This window comes from Camelus bactrianus, chromosome 10 (genome assembly GCF_048773025.1).
Source record: "Camelus bactrianus isolate YW-2024 breed Bactrian camel chromosome 10, ASM4877302v1, whole genome shotgun sequence".
NCBI lineage: Eukaryota > Metazoa > Chordata > Mammalia > Artiodactyla > Camelidae > Camelus > Camelus bactrianus.
Window position 1 is genome coordinate 60,510,646 of NC_133548.1, and position 25,927 is coordinate 60,536,572.

The window sequence follows — 25,927 nt, forward strand, 5'->3', positions numbered from 1 at the left end:
TTAAGATTCCACACATAAGTGTTATCATATGATATCTGTACAACATATTTTTCAAAGAATCAGTCCACTTTGGTATTGATGCAATCCTTTTTGGTGACTAATTTTAAATCAAACTCTTGCTGGATTGACATCTGCTGTTTTCTTGTACTATCTGCATGCTCCATATGAATAGTGTAGCACCCAAAAAGAAGAGATGGGGTCAAACCTACGGACTTGTCCTGAAATAAACATAAAACTACTTTAAGGATATTAAATAAGAAATACGGGTAAATCAGATGCTTTTCTTATCTTAAAATTTTTCCAGTCCCTGAGAATCCCAATTTAACTCGGCAAAACAGCAATTCTGTTACATAGTGTTTACTGCCAGTATATGAAATATTGTTCCTGAAGGGGGGACAGGGTAATAAGTCATGTCAGGAAAGCAATAATTTGCATTGACTTATATAAAAAGTAATTAATTTTTTCACCTAGGCTATTTCTACACCAAGAGTTTGAACACCTTAGGGATACAGTTCAATGAATATACCAGTAAGTGGACAAATAGAAAAAATCCTCTCTGGATGATCTAAAAAAAAATGTTAAATAGAATTTTGTCACCTAACTAAGCAAAATTATTATCATTTCAGAGTGATAGGTTTTTGTTGTTTAGGCCTCCAGAGAAATAGAATAATTGCTATTTCTTTGTGATCCAGCATTTGCATGTAATAAGAAAATGAGAAAATTCTAGCTCGAGGGATTTTAGATGGTAATTTTATCTGCAATTTTAATGTACTATGACACCTCACTTAAAATATATCAGCTAAAATCTACCATATACCTTCAGGACTTAAGAGATACAAATAAATTATCCAAATTTTCTTTGTGGCTCAGTGCTTTACAGAAAATTCTTTTATTTTTGCATTTTCTAGCCATTTATCACATGTCTAGAAGTGTTTTATTGCTGTGTTTACATTAAATCACAGGAATTTAATTCAAAGTGGCTTTAAGTGTCCCCTTGGGATAAATGGAGTTTATTTGGGCATTCCACTTCCTTCTTATGATGCTGCAAAATCTAACCGGAAATTTTACCAAGGACCCATTTCCTCATATATGTTTGTTAATGAATATACTAAGTTCTTTAAACCAAGATGAAGAATTCTTTTTATTTGGTTATCAGAGTACAGAACTCCCTCACTCAGAAGCAGTGGAGAGAGCGAGGAAACGGAGAGAGATCTCAGTCAGGTGGCAAAATCATAGGAAACCATTGTCTCTACTTACTACACGGCTAATATTCTACAGCTAAGATTTGTTTTATTTAGTCATGAGTAATTCATGACCTCCATAAGAATCAGCGACTTCAAACATTCACTACAAAGAAATGACGGCTGAAGTTTTGAGCCTAGCCCACGCCACGCGGATGATGGGTTCTACCATTCCTAGAGAGCTTAACCTGCTACCCTGGGTTTCAAATCTCATTCAGATTAATTATCACTAGATGGCAGCGTTACTTTCATGGTTCAAATCCTACCTGTCAAGGTCTCAAACGTATCTGAGAATTCCATAGGTGGTTTTTAAAACTATAAATTTATTTTAGAAGAGTATGTACCAATAAAACATAGTTTGGTCCTTGCTATGGACTGGATGTTTCTGTCCCCCTCACCCCTGCCAAATTCGTATGTTGAAACCCTAATGTGATGGCATTTGGAGGTGGAGGCTTTGGGAGGTATTAGGTTTAGATAAAATCATGAGGGTAGAGCCCCCATGATGGGATTAGTGTCCTTATTAAGAAGAGGAAGAGACCAGAGCTCTCCCTCCACCACATGAGGACACAGCAAGAAGGCAGCCGATTGCAAACCAGGAAAAGGACTCTCAACAGACACCAAATCTGCTGGCGACTTGATCTTGGACTCCCCAGCCACCAACACTGAGAGAAATAAATGTTTGTTGTTTAAGCCACCCAGTCTGCAGTATTTTATTATGGCAGCCTGAACTAAGACAGTCTTAAAGAAAATTCTAAGAAAATACGGCATTTGAAGCAACTTATAAAAGAATGTAACATCTGGGTACAGCAAGCACATGGTTATTTTCGTAAAATCTCAAACACATGTTCGTCGTTTTTTTAATCTTAAATCTGTTACTTAGTAACTATTCACCTTGGGCTAGTTAACCATCCTTGTCTATCAAGCTGATGGAGTAAAATTTTCTTATCGGTAAAATTAATATAATATGATAAGATATAATGATCCTAGCTGTTTCAGGACTGTTGTGAAAAGTAAAACTGGTTTAAAAAATGCGAGCACTATATAAAATTAACTTACTGACTTAGGGTCACTGTATCACATCCTTTCTCTAAATGTTCTCTTCTGTGCTTCCACAGGAAGTGTTATCTTTCATTCTATTACATCTGTTATTCATTCAACACATATTTATTGTGACGTGCACATGTCACGAGACACCAGGAGTTCAATAGTGAACTAAAAACAAAAAGATACCTTTTTCCTTAGGATGTTATATTTTAGTAGGGGAAACAGATATGAATCAAATAGCTACATAATCAAAGGTAAATTGTAACCAATACACAGTGACCAATGCTGTGAATGAGAAATACAGCGTACCCGCATGTGTAACAGGAGATGTGATCCAAATAGGAAGGTCAGGAAGGCATCTTCCATGAAGTGAAAAGTGAGCTGAGATCTGGAGGGGAAGCAGAAGTCACCTAGCAATGAGAAGGACATTTATGCAGAAGAAAACAGCATGAGAACTGCCGTATGGCAAATGGGAGTGTAGTGTATACATGAGAAATTAAAGAGTAGGCCAATGTGATTGGATTGGAAATGGAAGACAGCACAACATAAAACTGAGGAAGCAGGTAGGGGCTGACCTTGCTGGATTCTGGAGGTCACATTAAGAATATGCAGAAACTAACAATACAACATTGTAAATCAACTATACTTCAATTAAAAAATTAAATTAAATTAAAAAGAATGTGTGTCTTTATCCTAAAGTCCAAGTAGAGTGTGTGTGTTTTAAGGAGGGAGGTGCTGAGAAGAGATTAGTATTTGGTAATGCTAACTCCGAATTGAGGATGGAGAACAAATTGAAAGGACATCATTTGGGCAGTGACAGTACTGGGTGCAGTTAATCATCACAAAAGTCAACTTTTGTTTGAGACAAGAGCTACATTTTATGGCAATAATCGCTGAGTCTTCCACAGAGAAGGGATTCAGCTTTGACTTAATATTTCATTTATCAGTAAATTTACTTTGCTAAATAATGCTCTAAAATATATACCTCTAAAACTGGAGAACTAACAGGGACTAACCCACATCCCACGATCCGCCCAGTGTCTGAGCCCTTCTACAAGGGTGCTGACTGAAGGTAATCTACCCTCTGTGGAGTATCTGCAGGGACAGCAGACTGTTCTACTGTCAAAAACTTCTGTTTTGTTGTCTTACACTTACATCAAATCTGCATCTCTGTAACTTCGACTCACCAGACTACTCTGAATAATAGTATTTCCAAAATAGACATTCAAAAACTGAAGATAAAAGGGGCATGGTTTCCTGGCTCAATCTTATTTTCTTCAGGCTAACTTACTGTCTTCAGCTAATTCACTGGCTCTAAAACTCCTGATATGATTTTAAGACTCTCTCACCATTTCAGTGGCCTCTCCCAGTTCACCAGAACTCAGTACTGAAGACCATCCTCTCCCTCCTTAAGGACACAATCTGCTGATGGTGAAGCCCTGTCATATAGTGGGGCGACTACGTTGCTTAATGGCTCATCTTGTGTTTACGACAATTTTCTCACATGAATTGCTATCAAGCAACAACCCCTTTACCTTATAGTGGGAAGAAAGAAAGGAAGAAGAAAAAGAAAAGAAAAGAAAAGAAAAGAAAAGAAAAGAAAAGAAAAGAAAAGAAAAGAAAAGAAAAGAAAAGAAAAGAAAAGAAAAGGAAAAGAAAGAAAGAAAGAAAGAAAGAAAGAAAGAAAGAAAGAAAGAGAAAGAAAAGGAAAAGAAAAGAAAAGAAAAGAAAAGAAAAGAAAAGGAAAAGAAAAGAAAAGAAAAAGAGAAGAAAAGAAAAGAAAAGGAAAGGAAAGGAAAGGAAAGGAAAGGAAAGGAAAGGAAAAACAGAAGTGTGAGAGAGCAGGTCCAAAAATGTAAGAATTTATGGGCATCAGCCCATGTTCTATAGGGTGTGAATATTATATTGTGATAGTTTCCCTTCTCAATTTTGCCTTAGTTGAAAATTTTATGTTCACATTTTCCTCATCTTCATCTAAGTTCTTGACAAAGCTATTAAAATGCAACAAAATTCTATTAAATAGTTGACTCCAGAGAGGACTTGCAAACTACCTTTTCTGGCAAATTAATTTTCAAATGAACATTTTGTTTTCACCTGGAAATTTTCTCAGCAATTTTAGGGAAATATAAAACAACATTTTACATGTCAATATCTATGCAAAACTGGTGTTCAGGGGGATCTGAAAAGGCCAGAGTAGTATTAATAGGCAGCTTCAATAATTGGTCATTCTTCTAGCTATTTCTTGGTGAGTCAACACTTAGTCATTTCCAGGGAAAAGTAAAATTAAAAATCATTATCGAGGCTTATAAAAGATTTTTCATATTCAGATTTGGTATTTTGCGGTTGTCAAAAATTATGTAAATTTGTACTCATTAAGGTCAATTTTATTGACACTTTTCCTCCAAGGAAATATTTTTAATCAAACCAAGTGAAGCCTACACAACACCTAAATGTTACACGGTTCATCATCACAGAACTTAGCTCTTGCACGGGGCCGCACATGTCATCCAGCCCAAACTTCCTTTTGCTTCTCCACGCACTGCTGCTTTGGAAAGACACAAGGATTAGCACCCAGGCTTCTCTCTCTGCCCTCTGTCACCTCCCTAAGGACAGACCAGAACACGTCCCTCCCTAGGACCAAGATGTGAATTCAGACACTTTGCAGAACACTCCTTCCAAATCAGAGTGCTTTCTTACTCTTTCAGTCGTTTGGCCTTCTACCCAACCAGTAGGTTTTCCTGTCATTTTATGCAAATCTTTGCCCCAAATTTCTCTGATCTAACTGCACACTGAAATTCCTTGATGGACTATTTTAAAATAAACATATCTCTGTGGTACTTCCTTAGGATTCTGTTTCCTTAGATCTGGAGTGGGGCCCTCAGGAGGTACAACCAGGCTTGGCAGTCACTGCTGTGGAATACACTTTCAAGGCAGACACACCTGAATTTGAAGCACCTTCACTAGCCGTGTGGCCTTCGGTAATTTTACTACCCTTTCTGTCTGATTTTCCTCATCTGTGAAAAAAACGAAAATAATACATCTACTGCATTATCGATCATAATGTATTAAATGATCATATATACATACACACACTTAGCTTGGCATCTAGTGAGAAGTGAACAGAAGCTATTGTCATCATCCTGGTCCCTGGCCACCCACACACCAGATCTAGTTTCAGAATTTAAATGCTCTTATGGTATAGCTTCCTGAAAAATCACTCTTTCCAGGACTTTCTTTCCATGCTCAGCACTCATTATAGTTGGAGTTATGGGAGCTGAGGTTTACTCTACTCAACTCTATCTAAAGAATTCAGAGAGTTCTAGCGTGCAATAAACATATGGTAGATGGTGAACAAGTGAGCCTCTGAGCTAATCCTTCATTTTGGAAGAAAAGAGAGAGGAAAGGAAAGAAGAAAGAAAGAAAAGAAAGAAAAGAAAGGAAAGAAAGGAAGAAAGGAAGAAAGAAAGAAAGGAAGGAAGGAAGGAAGGAAGGAAGGAAGGAAGGAAGGAAGGAAGGAAGGAAGAAAGAAAAAGAAAGAAAGAAAGAAAGAGAGAGAAAGAAAGAAAGAAAAGAAGAAAGGAAGGAAGGAAAAGAAAGAAAGAAAGGGAAAGGGAGAAAGAAAGAAAGAAAAAGAAAGAAAGAAAGGAAGAGAAAGAAAGGAGAAAGGAAGGAAGGAAGGAAGGAAGGAAGGAAGGAAGGAAGGAAGAAAGAAAGAAAGAAAGAGAGAAAGAAAAAGAAAGAAAGAAAGAAAGAAAGAAAGAAAGAAAGAAAAGAAGAAAGAAAGAAAGGAAGGAAGGAAGGAAGGAAGGAAGAAAGAAAGAAAGAAAGAGAGAAAGAAAGAAAGAAAGAAAGAAAGAAAAAGAAAAGGAGAAGGAAGGAAGGAAGGAAGGAAAGAAAGAAAGAAAGAAAGAAAGAAAGAAAGAAAGAAAGAAAGAAAGAAAGAAAGAAAGAAAGAAAGGGAAAGAAAGAGAGAAAGAGGGAAAGAAAGAGAGAATGAGAGAAAGAAAGAAAGAGAGAAAGAAAGAGAGAGAAAGAAAGAAAGAAAGAGAGAAAGAGAGAAAGAAAGAAAGAAAGAAAGAAAGAAAGAAAGAAAGAAAGAAAAAGAAAGAGAGAGAGAAAGAAGGGAAGAAAGAGAGAAAGAAAGAAAGAGAGAGAGTGAAAGAAAGGAAGGAAGGAAGAAAGAAAGAAAGAAAGGAGAGAAAGGAGAGAAAGGGAGGAAGGGAGGAAGGAAGGAAGGGAGGAGGGGAGGAAGGGAGGAAGGGGAGGGCAGGGGAGGGAAGGGAAGGGAAAGAGAAGGGAAAAGAAAAGAAAAGAAAAGAGAAGAAAAGAAAAATCAAAACCAAAAGTGATTATGCAAGAGATCTAGTTCACATCCAGGATCAGAACTCAGACCTGCTCCCTCCACCCTACACACTTCCCAGGACTGCAGCCCCGCCTCCACATCCCCAGCGCCCACCATTCTAGAGACGGGGATCTGCTCCATGGAACTGAACCACACGCAATTTAAAGAAAACCCTCGGGGCCACTATAGCTCTCTGATGAGACCATATAGGTCATCCAGTCCAACCTTCTTTTCGATCTGACTTATATTAGAAGTCTGTAAATAAGCAAACTGATGATCCCATAAGGCTACTCAGTTATCCTTTTACACTGTATGACTCAGGGCAGATTCTGGTTGCATTACTCAGACTAGCTAGCCCACGCCGTCCCTGCACAGCTCAGTTCCCTACCCCGGGCTCACGCTGCTGCCTATCCTTCTGATAGTGATGGCTTCCCACCTCTTCCAACCTCCGTGCTGACTACCAGATGAACCCTTTATTAGTCTTCAAATCTCAGCCCAAGGGTCGTTTTCTCTCTTAGGCCTTGCTAGGGCCCATATCCTCACACTTACCTTCATTTACATCCCCAAATTTTCCCTTTTTCAGATATTCTGAAAAATTTGGAGCATCTTTCTCGATACTTCCTTCCTGCCTTGAACCATACCTCCTTTGGAACATTTAGCCCATTATGTTGTAATGGATGGGGTTTTGTTTGTTTGTTTGTTTAATGGAGGTACTGGGAATTGAACCCAGGACCTGGTGCATGCTAAGCCCTTGCTCTACCACTGAGCTATACCTTCCCCCTCCATTATAGTGTAATGGTTTACCTATTCATCATACCTTTATCTCCACCACAAAGCTACAGGTGGAAGCAAGGGAAGTGGCAAAGCCCAAACGCCTCTTATCCTTGTGAACCTCAAAAATGCATGGTCATCACTAAAGAAAATTAATCTGAAAAAAATACTCCTTGGGGAAAATATTATTTTAGCAATGAAAGCCAAAGAAAGTAGTCATGAGACAAATATACAGGCAAGAAGAGATAACCAGTAAAGCAGTCTATATGATTTTTCTAGGGCAATGGTGGGCAATTTCCACTGCCTTTATAGTAACCAAAAGGGTCCACAGCATAAAATCAGAAGAGTTTATTTTTCCTAGGCCTATAAATCAAAACTGTAGTCCTAAGTTAAATGTTCAGTTTGTACCATTAATATATCACGATAGAGATATGAATTTAGAAGATGATGAATGTTCCATGGGAACAAGGTTGCATTCAAAAATTTGAAAAATGACATTTCAATGAAGGGCTACTTCAAAAGTGGGTTACCTATTTTGATAAGGTTTCATATGGAAACAACAATGAATAACATGTCATGAGCAGCCAGAAAGTAGTGAATAATAATTGGAGTAATTATTTCTTAAAAAAAAACAACAATATAAACAACCAACCCAGTGCTCTTGGGGTACATCCAAAAGCTCATGAATGTCCCTTTATGCCATCATAAAAACTGTAATTCATTCCAAATGATCCTAGCTGGTTTGTGTCAACTAATTGCCCTGGAGACTTTTAACTATGATGTAATTCTTGACTCAAGTTGACCTATCTTCCCAACTAAAAATTGCTTTTTTTAAGACAACTGTCTCTAAAAGAAGCTATCAGTCAATCCTAAAGAAGGAAGCTGGAGAAAAAAAATTTTCCATATAACTAAAGGGACCACCCAAAGTTATCCTGATACTTTATCGAGATATCCCTATGCTTAACTCAAATCTATCCTTTTATGTGTCATCCTCCTTCATTCTACCCTTTCCAGAAATGAATTTTCTTCCATGTTCAGTGGGAATGTGGTCTCTCCTTAGAGGTCTGCTATGAGTCAGAAGGAAATGTAGCTATTACAGAGAGAGAAGAACAAGGCGAGATTGCTATTTCTGTCCCAATTTCATATACCTTGCCTTTCCTGTGCCAAAAGCCCAGAGAACAGACGAGATTCGCTTCCAGACCATGTGTCTGTTTGAAAAGGTTAAAGTTCAACATGAATGGCATTCAGAATTGCATATGAACACATTCATGGGTTTCTAAAGGCCATGCTCTCTAGTGAATGGGTCAGCAGATCAAATGGTATGAAATTTTTACCACAGCGAGCTCCTGTGACCTCTACCAAGGTCACCTGTCTCCAAAACCTAGAATTGAAGAATTTAGCCAAACAGCAATAAAAAATGCCCTCCACTTTTCCTCATAGAACTGTTCTAAAAGGTAAAAATGTCAAGTGAAAATGATTTGAACTTTTTAGCTGACAAACATTATTAAAATGGATTTTTTTTAACATAAAAATTCATCTGTGACATTCGTGTGGATATTTGTGCCCATCCCTTTTGCTCCACTCCTCTCTAAGGCCCAACAACAAGAATCTCAAGAGCTACAGAACATCAGAGGGTATGTCACTGTTACATCTCCCTCCTCCCGCAGAAGTGCTCCATGCACAGGGAAAAGCACTGGGGAATGGAGTGTACTTTGCAGAGATGGATTGACTAGAGAGCTGACAAAGGCTTTGTTTCTCCCACATCACAGGTCCAGCACATCCGGTCACAATTACTGAGTATTTAGTCACCTCTCAGTGACTCTTCATCAGAAACAATTGTTGTCATATCTTTCTTCTCATCTTTAAATCATTTTAGATTTCTTAACATTTCTCCTAAAATTCAGATGCCAAAACAGATTTACTAGTAGCTTGAGCATATGGAATAATTTCTGAAAGGGAGATACACTCAGAGCAATGGTACCCCTTCACTTGGTTAGAATTTTAATCAGACCATCCAAAATGACATATGTTAAAACTCATATATTGTATATAGGATATTCAGTATTAAGATTTTTCGCTCATGTCTGTCAAACACAACCTACTTAAACATATCTATTTTACAATTGCTGAACTCAGTCCTATTAGTTAATAACTTTTTAAATTGAATTAAATTTCATAGTTGTCTTTAAGTTGTAGCTTTTTCCTTAAAATACTACCAATCTTAGCTAACTCAGCATCTTTTAACCATAACTTCCAAGTTTGAATCAGGTTGACTTTCCTCTAGTCTTTCTTTGAAAAAAAAAAGCAAAACCATATATGTATACATATACAAAATACATATATGTGTGCATACATATACTGTTGTCTCCAAGAAGCTATCAATTCTAAGAATAAGAACTCTGGATGCATTAAAATGGCCCAAATGTCTAACAGAGTAAGTAAATTAAACATGGGCTGAATGAATGGATCATTTGTTACAGACCATTCACCTAAACTTCCTGATGCACACGTATTTAAGCATTCCATAGCAGACGCAAACTATGGAATATTATTTAGCAGTTAGAGGAAAAGGACCAAAGAAATACACAGTCACACAGATAAATTTTGAAACATAATACCAGATGGAAAAAAGCAGGAAAGAAAATGAGTCCTATACACAATGCCATTCTTGTGAATTTAAAAAAAAAATGCACATAAAACACCAATGGAAAAATGCATGTCATCACAGTATTAGAAAAGTTTCCAATGTTGGGAGGAAAAGGGGATTGGGGGATGTAGAGTGATGAATCAATCAGTAGACAAATAAATGATGAAGAATGTAAACAGGGGCCTTGCACAGACCCATGAAGACAGCATGCTGTGAACTGAGGTATCTGTTTGAATACTCTGTACCTGACATCAGGAACATAGTTTTTCAAATCCTTTGTTTTTACAGAGAGGAGTCACTGCTAGTGTCCTCTAAAATCAGTCCTCTTCATGTGAACCTCGAACTTTGGTTTGCTTGATGGAAAGTTTAAAAAAGGCCAAGAAATTTGGAGCTAAAATTTGAAAACTACTGCCACTTGAAAAGCAATTAATTGTAAGCTTAAATATTTTTAAAATCATAATTAGGAAAAAATATACATGGTCATTTACAAAATGTTTTTTTAAATACTTCAAAATTTCTACATTGTACAAAATTAGGCATTAACTTCTCTTTTAGTCACTAGTGAACATTTCCAAATAGATTTCAATATCAAAACATTCTTAACGTCAATACTTCCTGAAAGAAATGAGTCTAGAATTGTCATGAATTTGTCTACGGTAACTTGCCATTAGAAGTAAGGGAAGCAACACAGTTTATAGACTTTACACTCATTTCTTTCTCATCTTACTTAATCCTCTCCTCAAAAATAATAATAATAATAGTCCTATAAATAGAAATTAGGTTAAATATGCAAAATCACCATTTTTATAAGTAATATCGGACTTCTCACGTAGTTCAATTTAATAATATAATTCTCAGTTTAAAATTTAGGAAACTAAGGCTTTGAAGCTTTCAATAAATTACAGATAAACTTGTTAAGAGGTAAAGTCAAGATTGCAACTTAGGTCAGTTTGTCCCCGAAATCCATGTTCTTTTCATGACATTATATTTTTGCCACTGATACTCTGAAATTTTCACAGCTATTATTAATTTAATAATTGCTCCATGCTTAGGAAAATGCAATAGCAGACACTTGGTCTTATCAAGAATTACAATAAACGTGATTTAAGACATTAACAGATTAAATTTCATATATCTAAAAGCTGTGTGTTGAACAAATTTTCTCCTTTAAGGATGACACACTCAAGCTTTAAAACCAGTACAAGTCTCAGTTTTCTTCAAACAAACCAAAGTTAAGGAAATCTTGTAGATCTATTACGATCCAGGAAACTAAACTCTTCCAAGATTTTCATCTGACTCATTTTTTCATTCTCTTACTTTAAAAAAAAATATACAAGATCAAAATAGTTGAACAGTTCAGTTATGCATTCTGCACAGTCCTAGCCAAGGTCCAAGCCCCAGAAAACTGCTATCATAGGTGACAAATATAATACAGATAATGCCCAACAGCAAATGCCACTTCTCAAATGGGAGAAGAACTTGCATGTTGAAGCTCTACATTCCTGTGGCTTAACATGAGTCATGTTTTTCCAGTTGGAATCCATTAATATAGGCTACTTATGGCATTTGCTTGGTTTTCCCTTTAGATATTCTGAGCTATGGGGGAGACAAAGAAAAGAAAAATGTATCTTCACCTTTGTTAGCATAACTCTAAGGACTTTACATGTGTGCTTTGGGACCCATGTTTTTCAAACCAAAAGAATTATCAAAGCTCAAAGGCCCAAAGTGACTTATCAAAAGGAACTTGGCCAGGGACAATCAGTGAGAGGTAAAAACTCTCTCATCATTCTATCTCATCAGGATTCTCAATAGACGGTTCTTATTTTCTTGCTCCACAACTGTTTCTTCTTAGGGCTTCCTCACCCAGCTTGTAATCCACGTTCCCGTGAGAGGGAGGGTGACAGGGAGTTCACTCAGAATAAGACGCTAATCGGAAAGCACGTAAGAGAGAGTGTACTGGGGAAAAAACAAGGTCAACAAAAGAGAACCAAAAATACAGGGAGAACTGAAACTTGTTTGGATCACAACCATGTCAGATCCTTCCAACAGACCTAGGCTTTCTCAGATTCTATTTTTTTAAATTACTTGAAATTTGCAATCAGCTACTTGATAATCCAATCATAGGAAAAAGGATTATTGTCAGAAAGACATTCACCTTAGATCATTTCTTAACTTTATCTTGGTGTAGATGTGCCCATTTTTTAAAAAATCTCAGATATACAAAATGCTTCACTTGGTGTGCATCACTCAACTTTTCTTGCCTTAAACTATATCAGACCCCTGATATTCTTGGTATGTGTCTGAAGTCCCTTAACAATTCCCAAATCCATGAAAATCATCAAAGCACGCAACTTTTCCCTATAAAACATGTGCTGGACTCACTAGGAGTCATGGTCAAATTCAACTTTCCAATCTCTAAAAATGTAAACAAATTCTATTGATCATGAAAAGTCCATCTTCTCCTTTATCTGCTTTTTCTTTAGTCCACTGCCAGGACTGAAAAGGAACTCCTTTCCACAAGACTGATGATGTACTACATGGACTTTTATCACATCACAAATTTGCATTAAGACGCGGATACTAAGAAGGGAGGCGGGCTCACGCCGCAGCTACGTGATCTTCTCTTATACTGAAGTCTCACTCTTAGTCCATGCTTTGCCGAAATTATTCATTACAGCATGTCACATCCCTTCAAGATTCCACTTCAATAACCAACACTGTAAATGTAAAGCATGTTGGATGTTAGGGGCCATGTGCTGCTTTCCTGTCATGAAAACGAAATCTCATTTCTTGGTCCAAACTATGCTTTCTGACTCCCAAAGGATCTCTGCTGGAGCCTTAAAAGCTGGGAGGAATGAACAGGAGACGGAAACAATATGTAATGACCACTACTTTTGCATCTGCGATGCTTTCAATACCTCAAAGGAGTTCACTATCTGTTAAATCATATCTAATCCTCAACACAACACTCTGAGATAAGCAGAAAGGTTAAGTGAACAGAACGAGAATGAGAGAAGAGGGGAGGAAAGAGGACGGCTGGCACTTTTGGAGCTCTGCTTACGTAGTAGGCTTTGTGCGAGGTCCTTTAATCCACGAGCAAATTATTTATGCTCTCTGTGTTTAGCCTCCTCTTAAGTAACAGAATTTACCTTGTAGACTAGTCAAGGCTCTGACACTGAATGTATAAAGCATTTAACACGTCTGGACCAGGAGAGTATTTCAGTGAATGTTGGCTCTAGCTATTGTTAATTATTAATTAATATTATTATTATTTCTTTAAATTTTCTTTAAGGTTCACAATAATCTTGTGAGATAGGCATTATTTCCCTTGTTATCTGTTGAAGACTCCAAGGTCAATGAAGATTAATAAAAGCCTTTTTGAAGGAAATGTGTTCTACCCCAAGCTGAAATTCCTCTCAGCAATCATAACCAAGTTGCTACAAATTTTGTGCCAATTCCAAATAGCAGTGGAGAGCCTTTCTTTGTCCAGAAGGATCAGGGGAGCAGCCAGAGGTCAACCAAAGGAAAGGAAAAATCTCTCCGTCCAAACACCATCTGCCGTGTGCTCAGCAAATTCCTTCCAATTTTATATTTCTCTTCATTCCTTTTAATATTTTTATTTACAAACACAAATAATGTATATTACTATTTAGTACTATTAATAGTATTAATACCATTAATGCTAAATAACACTACTTAATATTTACAGCAATAGCAAAAGCACATTATGCACCAAATGCTAAGCATCTCACTTGCATTTTCTCATGTAATCTTCACAAATAACCTAAGACGAAGGTTTAAGCCTAACTTTATAGATGAGTTAAACTTAAGCTCAGAGAAGTAAGGTACCCAAAATCATAAAGGTTGATAAATGCCTGAGCTAGGATTCAAATTCATATCCATATAGCTCCAAAGCTCATGACCTTGTCAATAAGGAATTAAGGATGCTTGATTTTCCTCTGCAGCATTACCTACGCACTTTTAAAATCAATTTTATGATCAACTTAGCGTGATGAACTAGAAATGCTGACCAGAGTCGGAAGACCTACCATCTACATTCAGCTTTGCGCTGAGTCCATAAAGAAGGCATTTCCCTACACTAAATCTGTCTATCAAATGAGACAGGTGAACTAGAACCATCTCCTTGGTTCCTATAACATTCTGCAGCTCTACAAACTTCGTTCCCCTACTCTGGATGCTCCCCCGGGGAAAGTTACAGCCCCCAGTACTGTGAGGAGGTAAGTGTCTGTGGCTGAAGCCATCCTTTGTAATGGAAGTCCGAACAAATGCAGTAGGAACCAGTCAGGATGGAGTGTACAAGTCTGCTTAGGTTTAGGGATAATCTATACACTATAGTCTTACCTGTACTTTTGATAGAGGACTTACCAATACAAAAACACACAAACAAACATACAAACTGGGGAAAGTTACCTAATGACTCAGAATCTCAGTTTTTCAATTCTGTACAAAGTGGTCATCCCTACCCTCTGGGGTTGTTATAAGGATTGAATTAAATATATAAGGATTAAATGAGATAATAAAAGGAAAGAACTAACTGTATCTGACACATAATATGTGATTAACAAATGATAACAACTGTTATTAGGTTAAATCGCATGAAATGGCTGATATTTGATTTTTGTCCTATCAAAATGGCAAGTCCATTTACTACATCCCGATACTAATGCTGCCTAGAGGCAGAAGAGCCCAGTGGTTAGGAATACAAGTTCTAGAACCAGGACGTCTGGGCTACAGACCTGCCTCCGTCATTCACTAGTAAGTTACAAAACTTCTCTAATTCACTTTCTTGGTTACAAATTAAAAATTAATAATATCTACTCCAGAAGATAGATGAAAAGATTAAATATATTAATCCAAGTAAAGCTCTTAGACTAACACCTGGTACTTAGTCCTCAATGAATATAATCTGCTGTTGATGGTATTAACAATGAAATGAATGAAGTAGATGTGAAAATCTCTGAAACTAATTCCACCTTCCAATTCTATGCTGTTTTGGATGGTATTGATAAAGAGAATTACAAAGTGGGCATTTAGCTGTATATAACAAAGAGGTTAAACATTGTGCTAAACTTCTGTCAAACATCATGGAATCAGAAATAATTTAAATAAAAATAAGTCTCATAATCCTTAACAATTTGTCTGAAACAAGTCTAAAACAATTATAATGCTGAAAATGTATGTTATCTTGGGGGTAAATCAATATTTTCCCATAACTTCTTAAATTGCTAAACTTTTTAAATATCATTTTACTTTTTTCTATTTGGGAAAATATGTAAGAAGTCTAAGTAAAGATATCAAAGCTGTCTTTCAAGTCTAAAATTCTATGAGTCTATTGTAAATAAAGTATATGATTGCATCAGAGAACTGTAACTCATTTCATCTGCCAGTAAACAGAAAGTAAACTGTTTTCAATTAGCAGAATGTTAAGAATAAACACAAACAAAAAAACCCACTTAGTTAATAACATCCTCTGAATTGAAACCACACACAATATTCTGTGCAATGAAAGAAAAAGAGTTAATGATCAAGCCTTTTTCGAAATTGAAAGGAGGCCTATAATCCTTCTCAGCAGAATCAAAGCTGCCTAGGCCAGCTCTAAAATCAATGCTGACTTAAAATCCCAGGTCCATTTGTCCAGAGATGCCGATCTCCGACCTTAAGAAACTCACATGACATCAGATTTCTGTCTCTGAAAAACGTTAATTATGATACAACTCCTAGGACTCTTGGGAGGGTCAATTGTTAATGTTTCCAAATCACTTAAAGGATAATGATTGACCGAAGAAAGCTCATCATTGTAAGATTAGAAAAAAACCTCAGTGTTCACAACTTTCTTCCAATCAACAGAGGCATCTCAATAAGAGATTAAAACAAGAGAAAAGATCATCATGACCATGCAGCAGGTTGAAAATAATAATTGTGAGACAAAGCAAAAAAAATAAATTCCCATCACGACACCATGGGAATAACTAGGTTGAAACTGAATGGTCCATACACAAATACTAGCTTGTGGGAAAAAATATATGAAACCAAGACACACTGAATCTGGTGCATTCTCTTCTCAAATTAAAATGTTTGTATCAGTGAAATGATGTCCTTTAACTGCTAAAATTCCAGAACTACAACTCAGAAACAGGTAAACATGAATAGGAAGGCGTCTATAGGTAGGACCCGGAGTTAACTGCCCTAACATTTCAAAAAATTTAGGAAGCTACATTTCTCAGAGTTGGTCGCAACACATTAGTACATTCTATTAAAGTACTAAATACACTTTCCATTCCTTGAAAATAGATACATCAAAAACAGAATTCATTTTAAGTAATCAATGGAGTCCTTTATTTAAAACATTGCTATGCAGAGGTGAAAATTATTTGTTTGGGGTGTTTTGTTTTGGCTTTCTTCAAAAGGCTTTTTTCTCTCTTAGCTAATTTTAAGATTCTAATATTCACAGCATGTCATAATTAAACATCTCCTAGGACGTGCACAGTCTGATTAGCACATTAACTCAGGCATAAACCAGCCGTGACTACTCTGCCTCGAGGTCTGGGTCAAACCAGTCTGTGAGAAAACAATCATGATGAAAACTCCTACTAAGACACGTTAAACCCCAATATCATTTCATCTCCCATCATTTAAGATCTTCTTTTCCCAGGCAGTTCTTATGCAATTTTTTTAACCCTTAATTTTGGTTTGAGGATAGTCACCTAGCCTACTAGTAGTTAAGAATGCCAGTTCTGAGAATTAAATACTTTTAGGCTCATTCTCAAAGGCTCCCATCTCCAGAAAGCTCAGAAGATTAGGGAGAAGCCAGAGATATTTTTATAGTTACACACCAATAACTACAGCCCACAATTTCCCATCCACGGGAGTTAATCCTGTTCAGGACACAGGGAGCAAGAGGACTACACGTAAGTCCTGATGACTTTTTATCGGGCTGATTGGTGACTAGCCGTTTGCTTTAAAGCAAAATGGGAGGTGCACATGGCCATGAAGGTAGGAACATCTCCTCCCACCCAGCACCTATACTGTCCAAAACGGGGGCCACCAGCCACACGTGGCTACTGAGCATGTGAAATGTGTCTAGGGCCACCAAGGAACTGTATTTTTTAGCTTTATTAATTTTAATTTTAATTTAAAAGCTGATATTCATTTGTGTTCTTAGAAGATCTTTAAATATGTTTGGACCAACTTGGGTATGTGAATCCACTTTTTCATCTGTAAAATTTAACAAAATTTCAACACAGGCCAAGTATTTCTGATGAAAAGTCAGTGTCTGAATTGTGATGTGCGTAAGTGTAAAATATACACTATATTTCAGAGAATTAATAGACCAAAATAATGTGAAATATCTCATTAATAATTTTTTTAAACATACTGACCACATGTTGAATGCTTCAATCTATTGTAATACTTTGGATATATTATTCCAAATAAAATATATTGTTAAAGTTAATGTCACTGGCTTCTTCTTACTTTTTTGAAGGACTACTGAAAAATTTTAAATTACATATGACTCATATTATGTATCTATTGGGCAGAACAGATAAAAAGTAATAATAACCAGTGGCCTAAGTATCTAAGATGGGCCAGTGACGTGGTTTAGAAAATCTAAAAATGAGGAAAAAGCCAAAGGTCAGACAGCACGGCATTTAAATCCGAGCTCTGACACTGACCATCCAAAGGGACTCCAGCAAGTCATTCAGCTTCCCCAGTCTGTATTTACCCACGTGCAAATGAGAAGAATAGTTTCCAAGCTTAACCAAGATATTTGTTAAGTGACTAGTACATCATCAGTATAAGTAAACATTTGAATAAATCATTTTTCAGCAGAAAGCAGAGATTTCAGACTGCTACAAAGAATTTACTGCTTCTCAGTGTCTGAGTCTTTCTGCAAATGAGCTATATATCCTGTGGATTTTTTCTTCCCATAATACTAGCCCAACTTTATTATTACCTTACGTTTTACAAATGAGCAACAGTAACCTTAGACTAAATGCTATTATCCAAATATTCAGCAAATGGAAATCCTGTTTCCATTTGTGTTTTAAAGTGGTAGCAATCAAATGCATTTCCAGAAACACCATTGTGACTTTTATGAACTCAAAATTCACCTAAAACAGACTTATAATATCAGAATACCAATGCCCTTTTCAGGATTTCCACAGTTCTGTCATGGTGGGATCATGTTCTTGTGAGTGTTTGGTAGGCTCTAAGATAAACTGCTCTGAAGCATAAAGTTCATGATATATAATTAAACATGTAAAACTTGGGAGCCAGCAATACTTATTTTAAAATTAATTATATCCCACTGTTACACTGTATTTCTTTGCAATTTGAAAAGTGCCTGCAAATTCTTATATTATGAAACAATACCACAACATCAAAAGATTAGAAAAGAGAAGCCAAGGATAAATCAAATTAAATACTCCTTCATTAAGCAGCTCTTTTTTCACTAAAAGGCCTGATAATATCTATTCCGAATGGTGTAGATAAATTAATGACTAGAAAATTCATATAGGTGATTATCAAAACGTGAGAAGTCTGTAAGTCATCTTTCTTCCTTTGGCGTGATGCCAAGAAGAAAGCTGTTCCTTTCTGCAGTGACTCTTCAGAAAATGTTGACGACTCACTATGATCAACCTTACGTTTCCATAAAAACTAACTTACAATGACCTCTTTCTTCTTCAATCTGCTTCTTGCACTTTTCACTCATAGCCTCCCATTTAGACCTTTTATCATCTTTTTCTTCATTCATCTGATCAATGTTTATTGAGCCCCTACTATGTCCCAGCTATTTTGCAGGACTCACCATTAAACCTCATTCTCATGTTATTCAAACAAAAAGCACTAAAGTGGGATGGAAGTAGAGAAAGATGAAACATTTAACTCTTTTTAATTTGTGTGTGTGTGTTATGTGTATGTACTCTTCATATCCGACTTGTCACCAATGTAAATTTGAAGTTGTTACACAGCATCCAAACTCATAAAAATGAACTTGTTGGTTTTCAACATAATGAGCTTCTCAATAAGTTATTATTTCAGCTCATACTATTCCACAGAGCTGAAATCCGAAGGTCAACTGTGGCTTTTCAAGTTGTCTAGTCTTAGATTTTAAATTATTACAAATACGTCCTGATCAAAATTTACCATTTTTGATGGCAAAATTTACCAACGTAACTCTCAAGAGTTTTCTCCAAGTTGTTCACCAAGTTTCATAATAATTTTCAGTGGGGCTATATCTTCCACTGAAAAACCTCACGTTTGCTAACTTACACCTAGGAAACGAATTAACATGATAGGCCAATAGACCTTCATGAGTTTATTACAGAAACATTTTTCTTGTTTATTGAACTATCAGTATTTACTTGTTGGATTTTTCCATTAGCTCGTAAGTAACTTGAGGGCAAAGGTGAGGTGTTCCTCTCTAATGTGGCCATTTGAAAAGCAAAGGTTTCAGGACAGTTTGCTGGGTGACTGGATGGAAGGTTGGTTGGATGAAAGAAGGAAGGAAATATTCAGATTTAAGAATGAACAATAAAATGAGTTTACTCTTTGAGACTACTTTTATCAATCTATTAGTTAAAAATATAAGTATTGGGTGATTACGATGTGTCAATGTTGGTCCATCAGTTGTAGCAAATGAACCACTCTGGTGAAGGATGCTGATAATGGGGGGAGGCTATGCAGATGTGGAGATGGGAGGACATATGGGAAATTTCTGTACTTTCCCCTCAGTTTTACTGTGACCCTTAAACAGCTCTAAAAAATAATTTTTAAAAATAGTTGTTAAACTTTAAAAATAGCAATTGTATGAACAATAGATAATAAACAGTAATTTACTGTATAAAATGAAATATAAATTAGTTCAGCCTCAATTTATTGCAGACTTAACATATGCCAAGCACTGTTAGAGCCAGTAGCTGAAGTTCAAGGAGAAATAAGGTCTGTAACTGTAAAGCAGGAAATGGAAGGCCGGTTCCACTGAATTCATCTGAGCTACTCACAATTTTAAATAGTCATTAAACCATGAAAAAGAAAACAGTGCATCTCCTACATCAAATGTATTTTCTTCCCCAATGAGAAGGAATGGCAAAATCTGCTTTTTCAGATGCCCTAAGAGTTTTCAGTCTGCTTTATACTTATGCTGGTTGCTTAGAAAAAGCTATCTCCTTAGACAAAGTGAGAGGTCCTCAGTGCCACTGTTTGGAAGTCAAGTAGGAAGTGGATGGAGAGGAAGAATGAGAGCAGAAACATCATAGAACAGAGAAAAGAAAAAATAGCAACATTAGACAAATCAGAGCAAAATTTTGCACAGTATCATTCTTCCATTAGACCAGAACACTGGACCCATAATCAGCCAGGAACCTGGGGCAAGCAGTTGAGAAACGCCCATAAATGAACAGCTGCCTTACACACACTTTGTGAGAACTGACAGTAAGAGGAAACAGTGCAGATGCTCTCTGGGTGAGCTTCTGGGCAGGCTGAGGTCTTGATTAATGAAAACAAAAAGCCTAGTCGTGGGTGGGTCCTCCTACTGAGGAGACCCTTCAGGGCACTTGACGGCTGGCAAGAAGCAGCAACTTTTCTCAGGCACTGCTAGTCCAGTCTGGCAGTTCACTTTAGGAAACACTCCCTTTGATCCTTAAAAGAGTCAACGACTTCAACCCAGACCAGTGTAAATGATAAGCCAAGAAAACTCGACAACTTTAGAGAATAACAAATGTTTCTGACGTTAACAACCCAATGCTTTTTTTAACGAATGGAAAAACGGACCAAGCCTGGTAGCAACGTCCGTCCACGCTAAACCCATTCACCAGATCACTCCAGACCACTTACCCCCAACATCTCGTGGAGGTAGTGATACTCTGGCCCTTGGTTATACAGCAGGAAGGTTTTCCAGAAAAGCAGGACATTCAGGGAGAGCCAGATAAGCTAAATCACACGAAGGGAGAGAGAAAACAAAAATTAAAAATAAATATCACCTGATGAATGGAAGTACATTCCTTGAACACAATATTTTCAATGGAACCTCAATGAGTAATTGCAGAAAGCATTCTCAGTTCTCAGAGGAGAACCTATCTGACCTCACTCAGCCCCCGCGCACCTGCGATTACGCATCTGAGACGCACGCAGGTCTTCTAAAGATCACAGATAGCTCCTGCAGGACAAAAGGAGACTAAGGAATGAGGGACATCACCATGTCCCAAGCGCTGCATGTTGTTAAACTTCAAAAATGTCAATTGTATTAACAGCGCATAATGAAAAATAGTACTTTAGGGTATAAAATAAAATCCAACAGAAGCAATCTGGGAAAAGAGCAAAGGTGTGTTTAAAGGGTTAAGAAAAAGGCAGTGTTCGCTAAAACAGGGATTCCTTCTCCCTGCCTCCACATCCGCTCTCCCCTCAAAGTGGAGCGAAACTCCCAAGCACTGGGAGGAAGGGAGGGAGGGGATCGTTATTATCTCCAGGTACTCCCGGCAGAAAGTTCTGTTAGTGGAGCATGTTTGCCTCAGAAGCAAAACTCCGGCTTCCAGCCTCCCACCCGCGCACGCTCAGAGAATGAATCAAAACCGCGGCCCAAGAGACCGGGCGCCGGGCGAGCGTCGCCCGCCATCCTACCAGGCAGAGGTGTTTAACCCCTTCGTTGGCCAGCCAGCTCCTCCAGGACACAGCCATGCCGCCGGCCCCGCCGCGCCGCGACAAGGATGGGCGGCCGCCGGGCAGCGCTTACAGCGGGGCGGCCCGCGGGGGGTCAGCCGGGCGGGGACCGAGGGTCAAAGACTGAGTGTAAGCCCGGAGCCGGCGCCGAGCCAGCCCGGGCGGGGTCTGCGCCCCGGGGCCGCGCGGGGTCCTCGCCGCGCCCTCGGCGGCCGGGCCGCCGGCTCCCCGCGCGCGCGCGCGCGCCCCCCGGCTGCGCGAGTCCGCCCCGCCGCGCCGGCCCCTTTGTCTGCGGGCGAGCCCGCTGCGGTGGCGGCCGCCGTGCAGGATGTCCTGCGCTGGGAGCCGGGAGGCGTCCCCCGCGGCCGCAGCCCCGCCTGCGCCGCTCCGAAAGACCGGCGGAGCTGTGCAGAGTGACACTCGGCGTGGGGACCCTGGCCGCCCCCTTGTGCATACACACACACACACACCTAGCTCTTTCGGACTGCTCGTTTTCCCCAAAACAGTCCGACTCAGAGAGACTCGGTGAGGCAATCTGAGCCGGAAATAGCGTTTTGCGTGCTAACGTCCCCCTACCCCGCGCATCCTCGGCACCTCATCCCACCCCCAAACAAACGCCCCCGGGACAACCCGAACCTGAAGGCTCCCTCTGCCTCCCCCTTTTCTCTTCCTCATCTCTACCCCAAAGCCACACTGATGCGGAGCTTTTAAGAAACTTCTGAATCAAAAGAGCCCAGGGGAGTTAACGGTTAAAACTGGCGTTAATTCTCAGGGGCTTTAGGGGAGCTCAGATTCACTCTGTTTAGAAATCTGCGTTTTACTACCTAGTATCCGTATCCTCTCAACTCCAGAGGCCCGGTGAAGGGTGAGAAAAGTGTGGAATCGACACAGACTGTCTATTCTAAACGGCAACGTATTAGCATTAGGGGAAGAAATAAATTTTTTTTTGGTTGGGGAAGTAATTTGGTTTTTATTTATTTATTTATAATGGAGGTACTGGGGATTGAACCCAGGGCCTCCTGCACGCTAAGCATGCACTCTATAACGGAGCTATATCCTCCCCACCCAAGGTCTCTTTTCATTTTAATGAAATACTTTTTACAGCACATGCTATACCATATAATTAAAATTTCATTAAAAGCATACTTCCCTTACAATGTAGTTATCTCAATTAATTTTTTGAACTGATTAATGACTGCAACCCTCAGTCCAAAACATGAATAAATCCATAACAAATCCCAGTTGCATTTCACATAGTACTCTAATAGTCTTGTCATCTCTCTTTGACATATGACCTTCCTGTTTCATGAGTGAGCAAATCCTAAAAACTGCCTCAAATCTTTCTGGGGTTAGGGAACATATTATCCATAAATAACACCCTGTTCTTATTGACCATGTGATACCTACAGGAATAGAGAAAGAACACAGGGACGACCCAAGGAGTGTCACCACTGGAAGCAGGTAAAATTCTGGGACACACTGGTATTCCTCAGATTATACCCTTAAGAAACCACCCTCCAATCACAACTTCAATAGATGGGAGGTGAGGAGATTCTGGCAAAATGGTTTGATTCTTGTTATGCATTGAGAGGAATGAAGCAATTGAAGAATGGTGGAGTAAAAGACATTTTTTTAAGTTTATTTCCAGAAAAAAAAAAGGACAAAAATAATGGATCCAACCATTGCTATGTACTTACTGTGTCAGTCACTGTCCTGGGTACTTGGTATTCAAACTCTCACTCTGTTCTCATAAGAGCTCTCCATGTGGATATCATGCCCTTGTTTCAGAGATGAGGAAACTGAAGTTAAAAGAGATTAAGAAACTTGCTTGAGGGGGTGGGAGAAATGGGCAGATGTCGCTTAAAGGGTAAAAGCTTCCAGTTATAAGATGGATAGTTTCAAGAGCTCTATTACACAGCATGGTGATTACAGTTATATTGTACTATATTGTGTTATATGCTTGACAGTTACAGAGTAGATCTTAAACATTCTTTCTACAGAAAAGAAATGGTAGCTATGTGAGGACATAGAGGTGTTAGCTAGAGCTTGGATGATAATCATTTCCTATGTATAAGTGGATCAAATCAACATGATGTACAATCTAGACAATGTTGTATGTCAGTATATCTCACTAATGCTGGAAAAAACATGTTAACTGGAAGAAGAAGAACATCACAATAAAGATGAAAAACAGTAAATTAAAAAAGAAGAGAAACCTGCCTGAGATAGCAAAACAGGATTTTTCTGACAGTTCAAAAAATTCATCATCGGATACCTTTGTGAAACCCTTTTGTAAAATAATGGAATGGTATATAAACATTGACTATTCTATTCATCACTACTATTTGATAGGAGCTCTGTAAAAGGGGACCAGGACCTGGCAGTTTACAAGAAAACAATACTGCGAGCCATCCCCAGGGGACAGAGCAACTGCTATGTTGTGCAGGAATTCTCATTAATGAGAGTCTCTTCAATATAACTTTCTCGAGGCCAGATTGCTTAAGGTACGTAGTCACTGTTTTTCCCAAGATGAGAAAGGTTGTCCTTGAAAGTAATGAACAGAGAGTTCTGTAGCTGTGTCAGTACTCCAAAAATCATAGTTAAAAGAAAAAATCACACTTCTACCAGGAAAAAAATTCGCAGGGAAAAAAATCAAACGACAAAGACCTTTGCTCTTGGCTGAATTAATAGTAAAAGAGTAGTGATCGTCCTATGCTAATTATAAACTCTGTTTGGCAGTTAGAGATGTTCTTGATCAATTATTTATTGTTTGATAAATGCAGAAGCTTTCTTTTTTGGTTGACAGAGTCCTTCAAAACATGAAATCCGTGGGGAAGAATTGACAAAAGTTCCCCCCTTCGGCCTGCCTTATTACTCTGCTCCTTCATGTGTTCAGCTCAGAGGCACACCTTGGCCTTGAAGCTTCCCCCAGCCCACCCCGCCTCTCCCTGCACACAGACTCATCCTGCAGTCTGCATTCTTCTGTGCATTCATAGTCCTCCACACACATGGTCATTACTGCACTTTCCACATATCAATTTAATTGGGTGTGTGTGCTTGTGTGTCTAATTCCCTTCCTCAACTCATCAACTGACCTCCTCAAGGACAGGGACCCTGTCTCATTCGGTTTTATTTCTTAACCTCTGTGACTTGATTGAGTTGACTATTTAGGGGATCCCGTACCTGCCCATCAGCAGTGATCATTATTAAACTCAGCATGAACAAGGGTTCGTGTATTTTTCTTACAAACAGAAAAGAAAGGAGGGAAAGTCTGTCCCAGTATTCAGTGTAACTGGTAGAGTGGACCAAAGAGTCCTAAAGATCTGAGTAACTGACAGCCACATTAAAGAGAAAAGGAAGCTAGGACCCTTGGCAAGGATGAAGGGCCCCCCAGGGAACCAGTGAGAAACGGCCCAAAGGTTTAACATTCACAAGTCTGGGGACAGATTCCAGACAGTGACTCATTGCCATTTCTACACAAAAACAAGTGCAAACCGTCTTCTGCTTTGGTCCTTTAGGAATGTCTACTGTGCACTCACACAGCTAGGTCCGTTCCCTGAGAAGTGCTGAAGAAGCTGGAGAGTGGTCCTTACACCCTCAAGGACCGGATACTTTGTAGGAAAATAAGACTTGCAAATGTGGAGGCAATTTAAGAATGCTGGACTGAAAAGGCTCAATAAAAGTTTGTTGAATAAAATGGAATAATAATAAATTTTTGTTCAGAATTGCCCTACATAGAATCCTTTCCAAACTTCTGAATTCATAGACAAATCAAATTTCAAAGAGCAAAAATAAATGGAATCCAATGCAGAACATCCAAATTTTTGCTGCAGGTAAGGACAATTTTTAAAGTGAAAAACAAGCAAATAAACAAAAATACCATTGCCATACTCATTAAATAAAATTTATTTTTAACAAAAAAAAAAACTGTAAGAAATACTGATTACCTTCAGCTTCTGTAGAACTCATTACATTTTCTCTCTCTCTCTCCCCAACCCTCTCTGATTATTTTTATTATTTGGTCCTTAAATCTATCCTATAGGTAGGCCCATTCTTATTTTCATCCTAATTTTGTACGTGAAGAAATTGAGCACATGGATGGTAACAGATCTGCCCAAGGTCACTGAGACATTAAGTAGTCAGAAGCCAATCCCCAGAAGCCAATTCCCACGCCCCTCCCTCTGCACCATTTAGTCATTGCTA

The 25,927-nt window shown here is 38.3% G+C and overlaps 1 protein-coding gene across 5 annotated transcripts in view; it reads right to left on the reverse strand.

Annotated features, from left to right (window-relative positions):
- NOX4 (NADPH oxidase 4) overlaps nucleotides 1-21,965 on the reverse strand; it is a 134,173-nt gene extending 112,208 nt beyond the window's left edge. The window contains exons 1-2 of one of the 5 annotated variants that reach the window (XM_045509000.2): nucleotides 21,686-21,965; nucleotides 20,903-20,998 (exon numbers count right to left, since the gene is read on the reverse strand). In XM_045509000.2, coding sequence (XP_045364956.2) covers nucleotides 20,903-20,998; nucleotides 21,686-21,742 — 153 coding nt within the window. In that variant the 5' untranslated portion in view covers nucleotides 21,743-21,965. Of the gene's footprint in view, nucleotides 1-2,594; nucleotides 2,613-5,225; nucleotides 5,279-20,902; nucleotides 20,999-21,170; nucleotides 21,300-21,685 lie in introns of those variants that run through there. The other 4 variants (XM_045509001.2, XM_010973374.3, XM_045509003.2 and 1 more) reach the window with 4 other exon arrangements.
- Nucleotides 21,966-25,927: the final 3,962 nt, after the last annotated feature.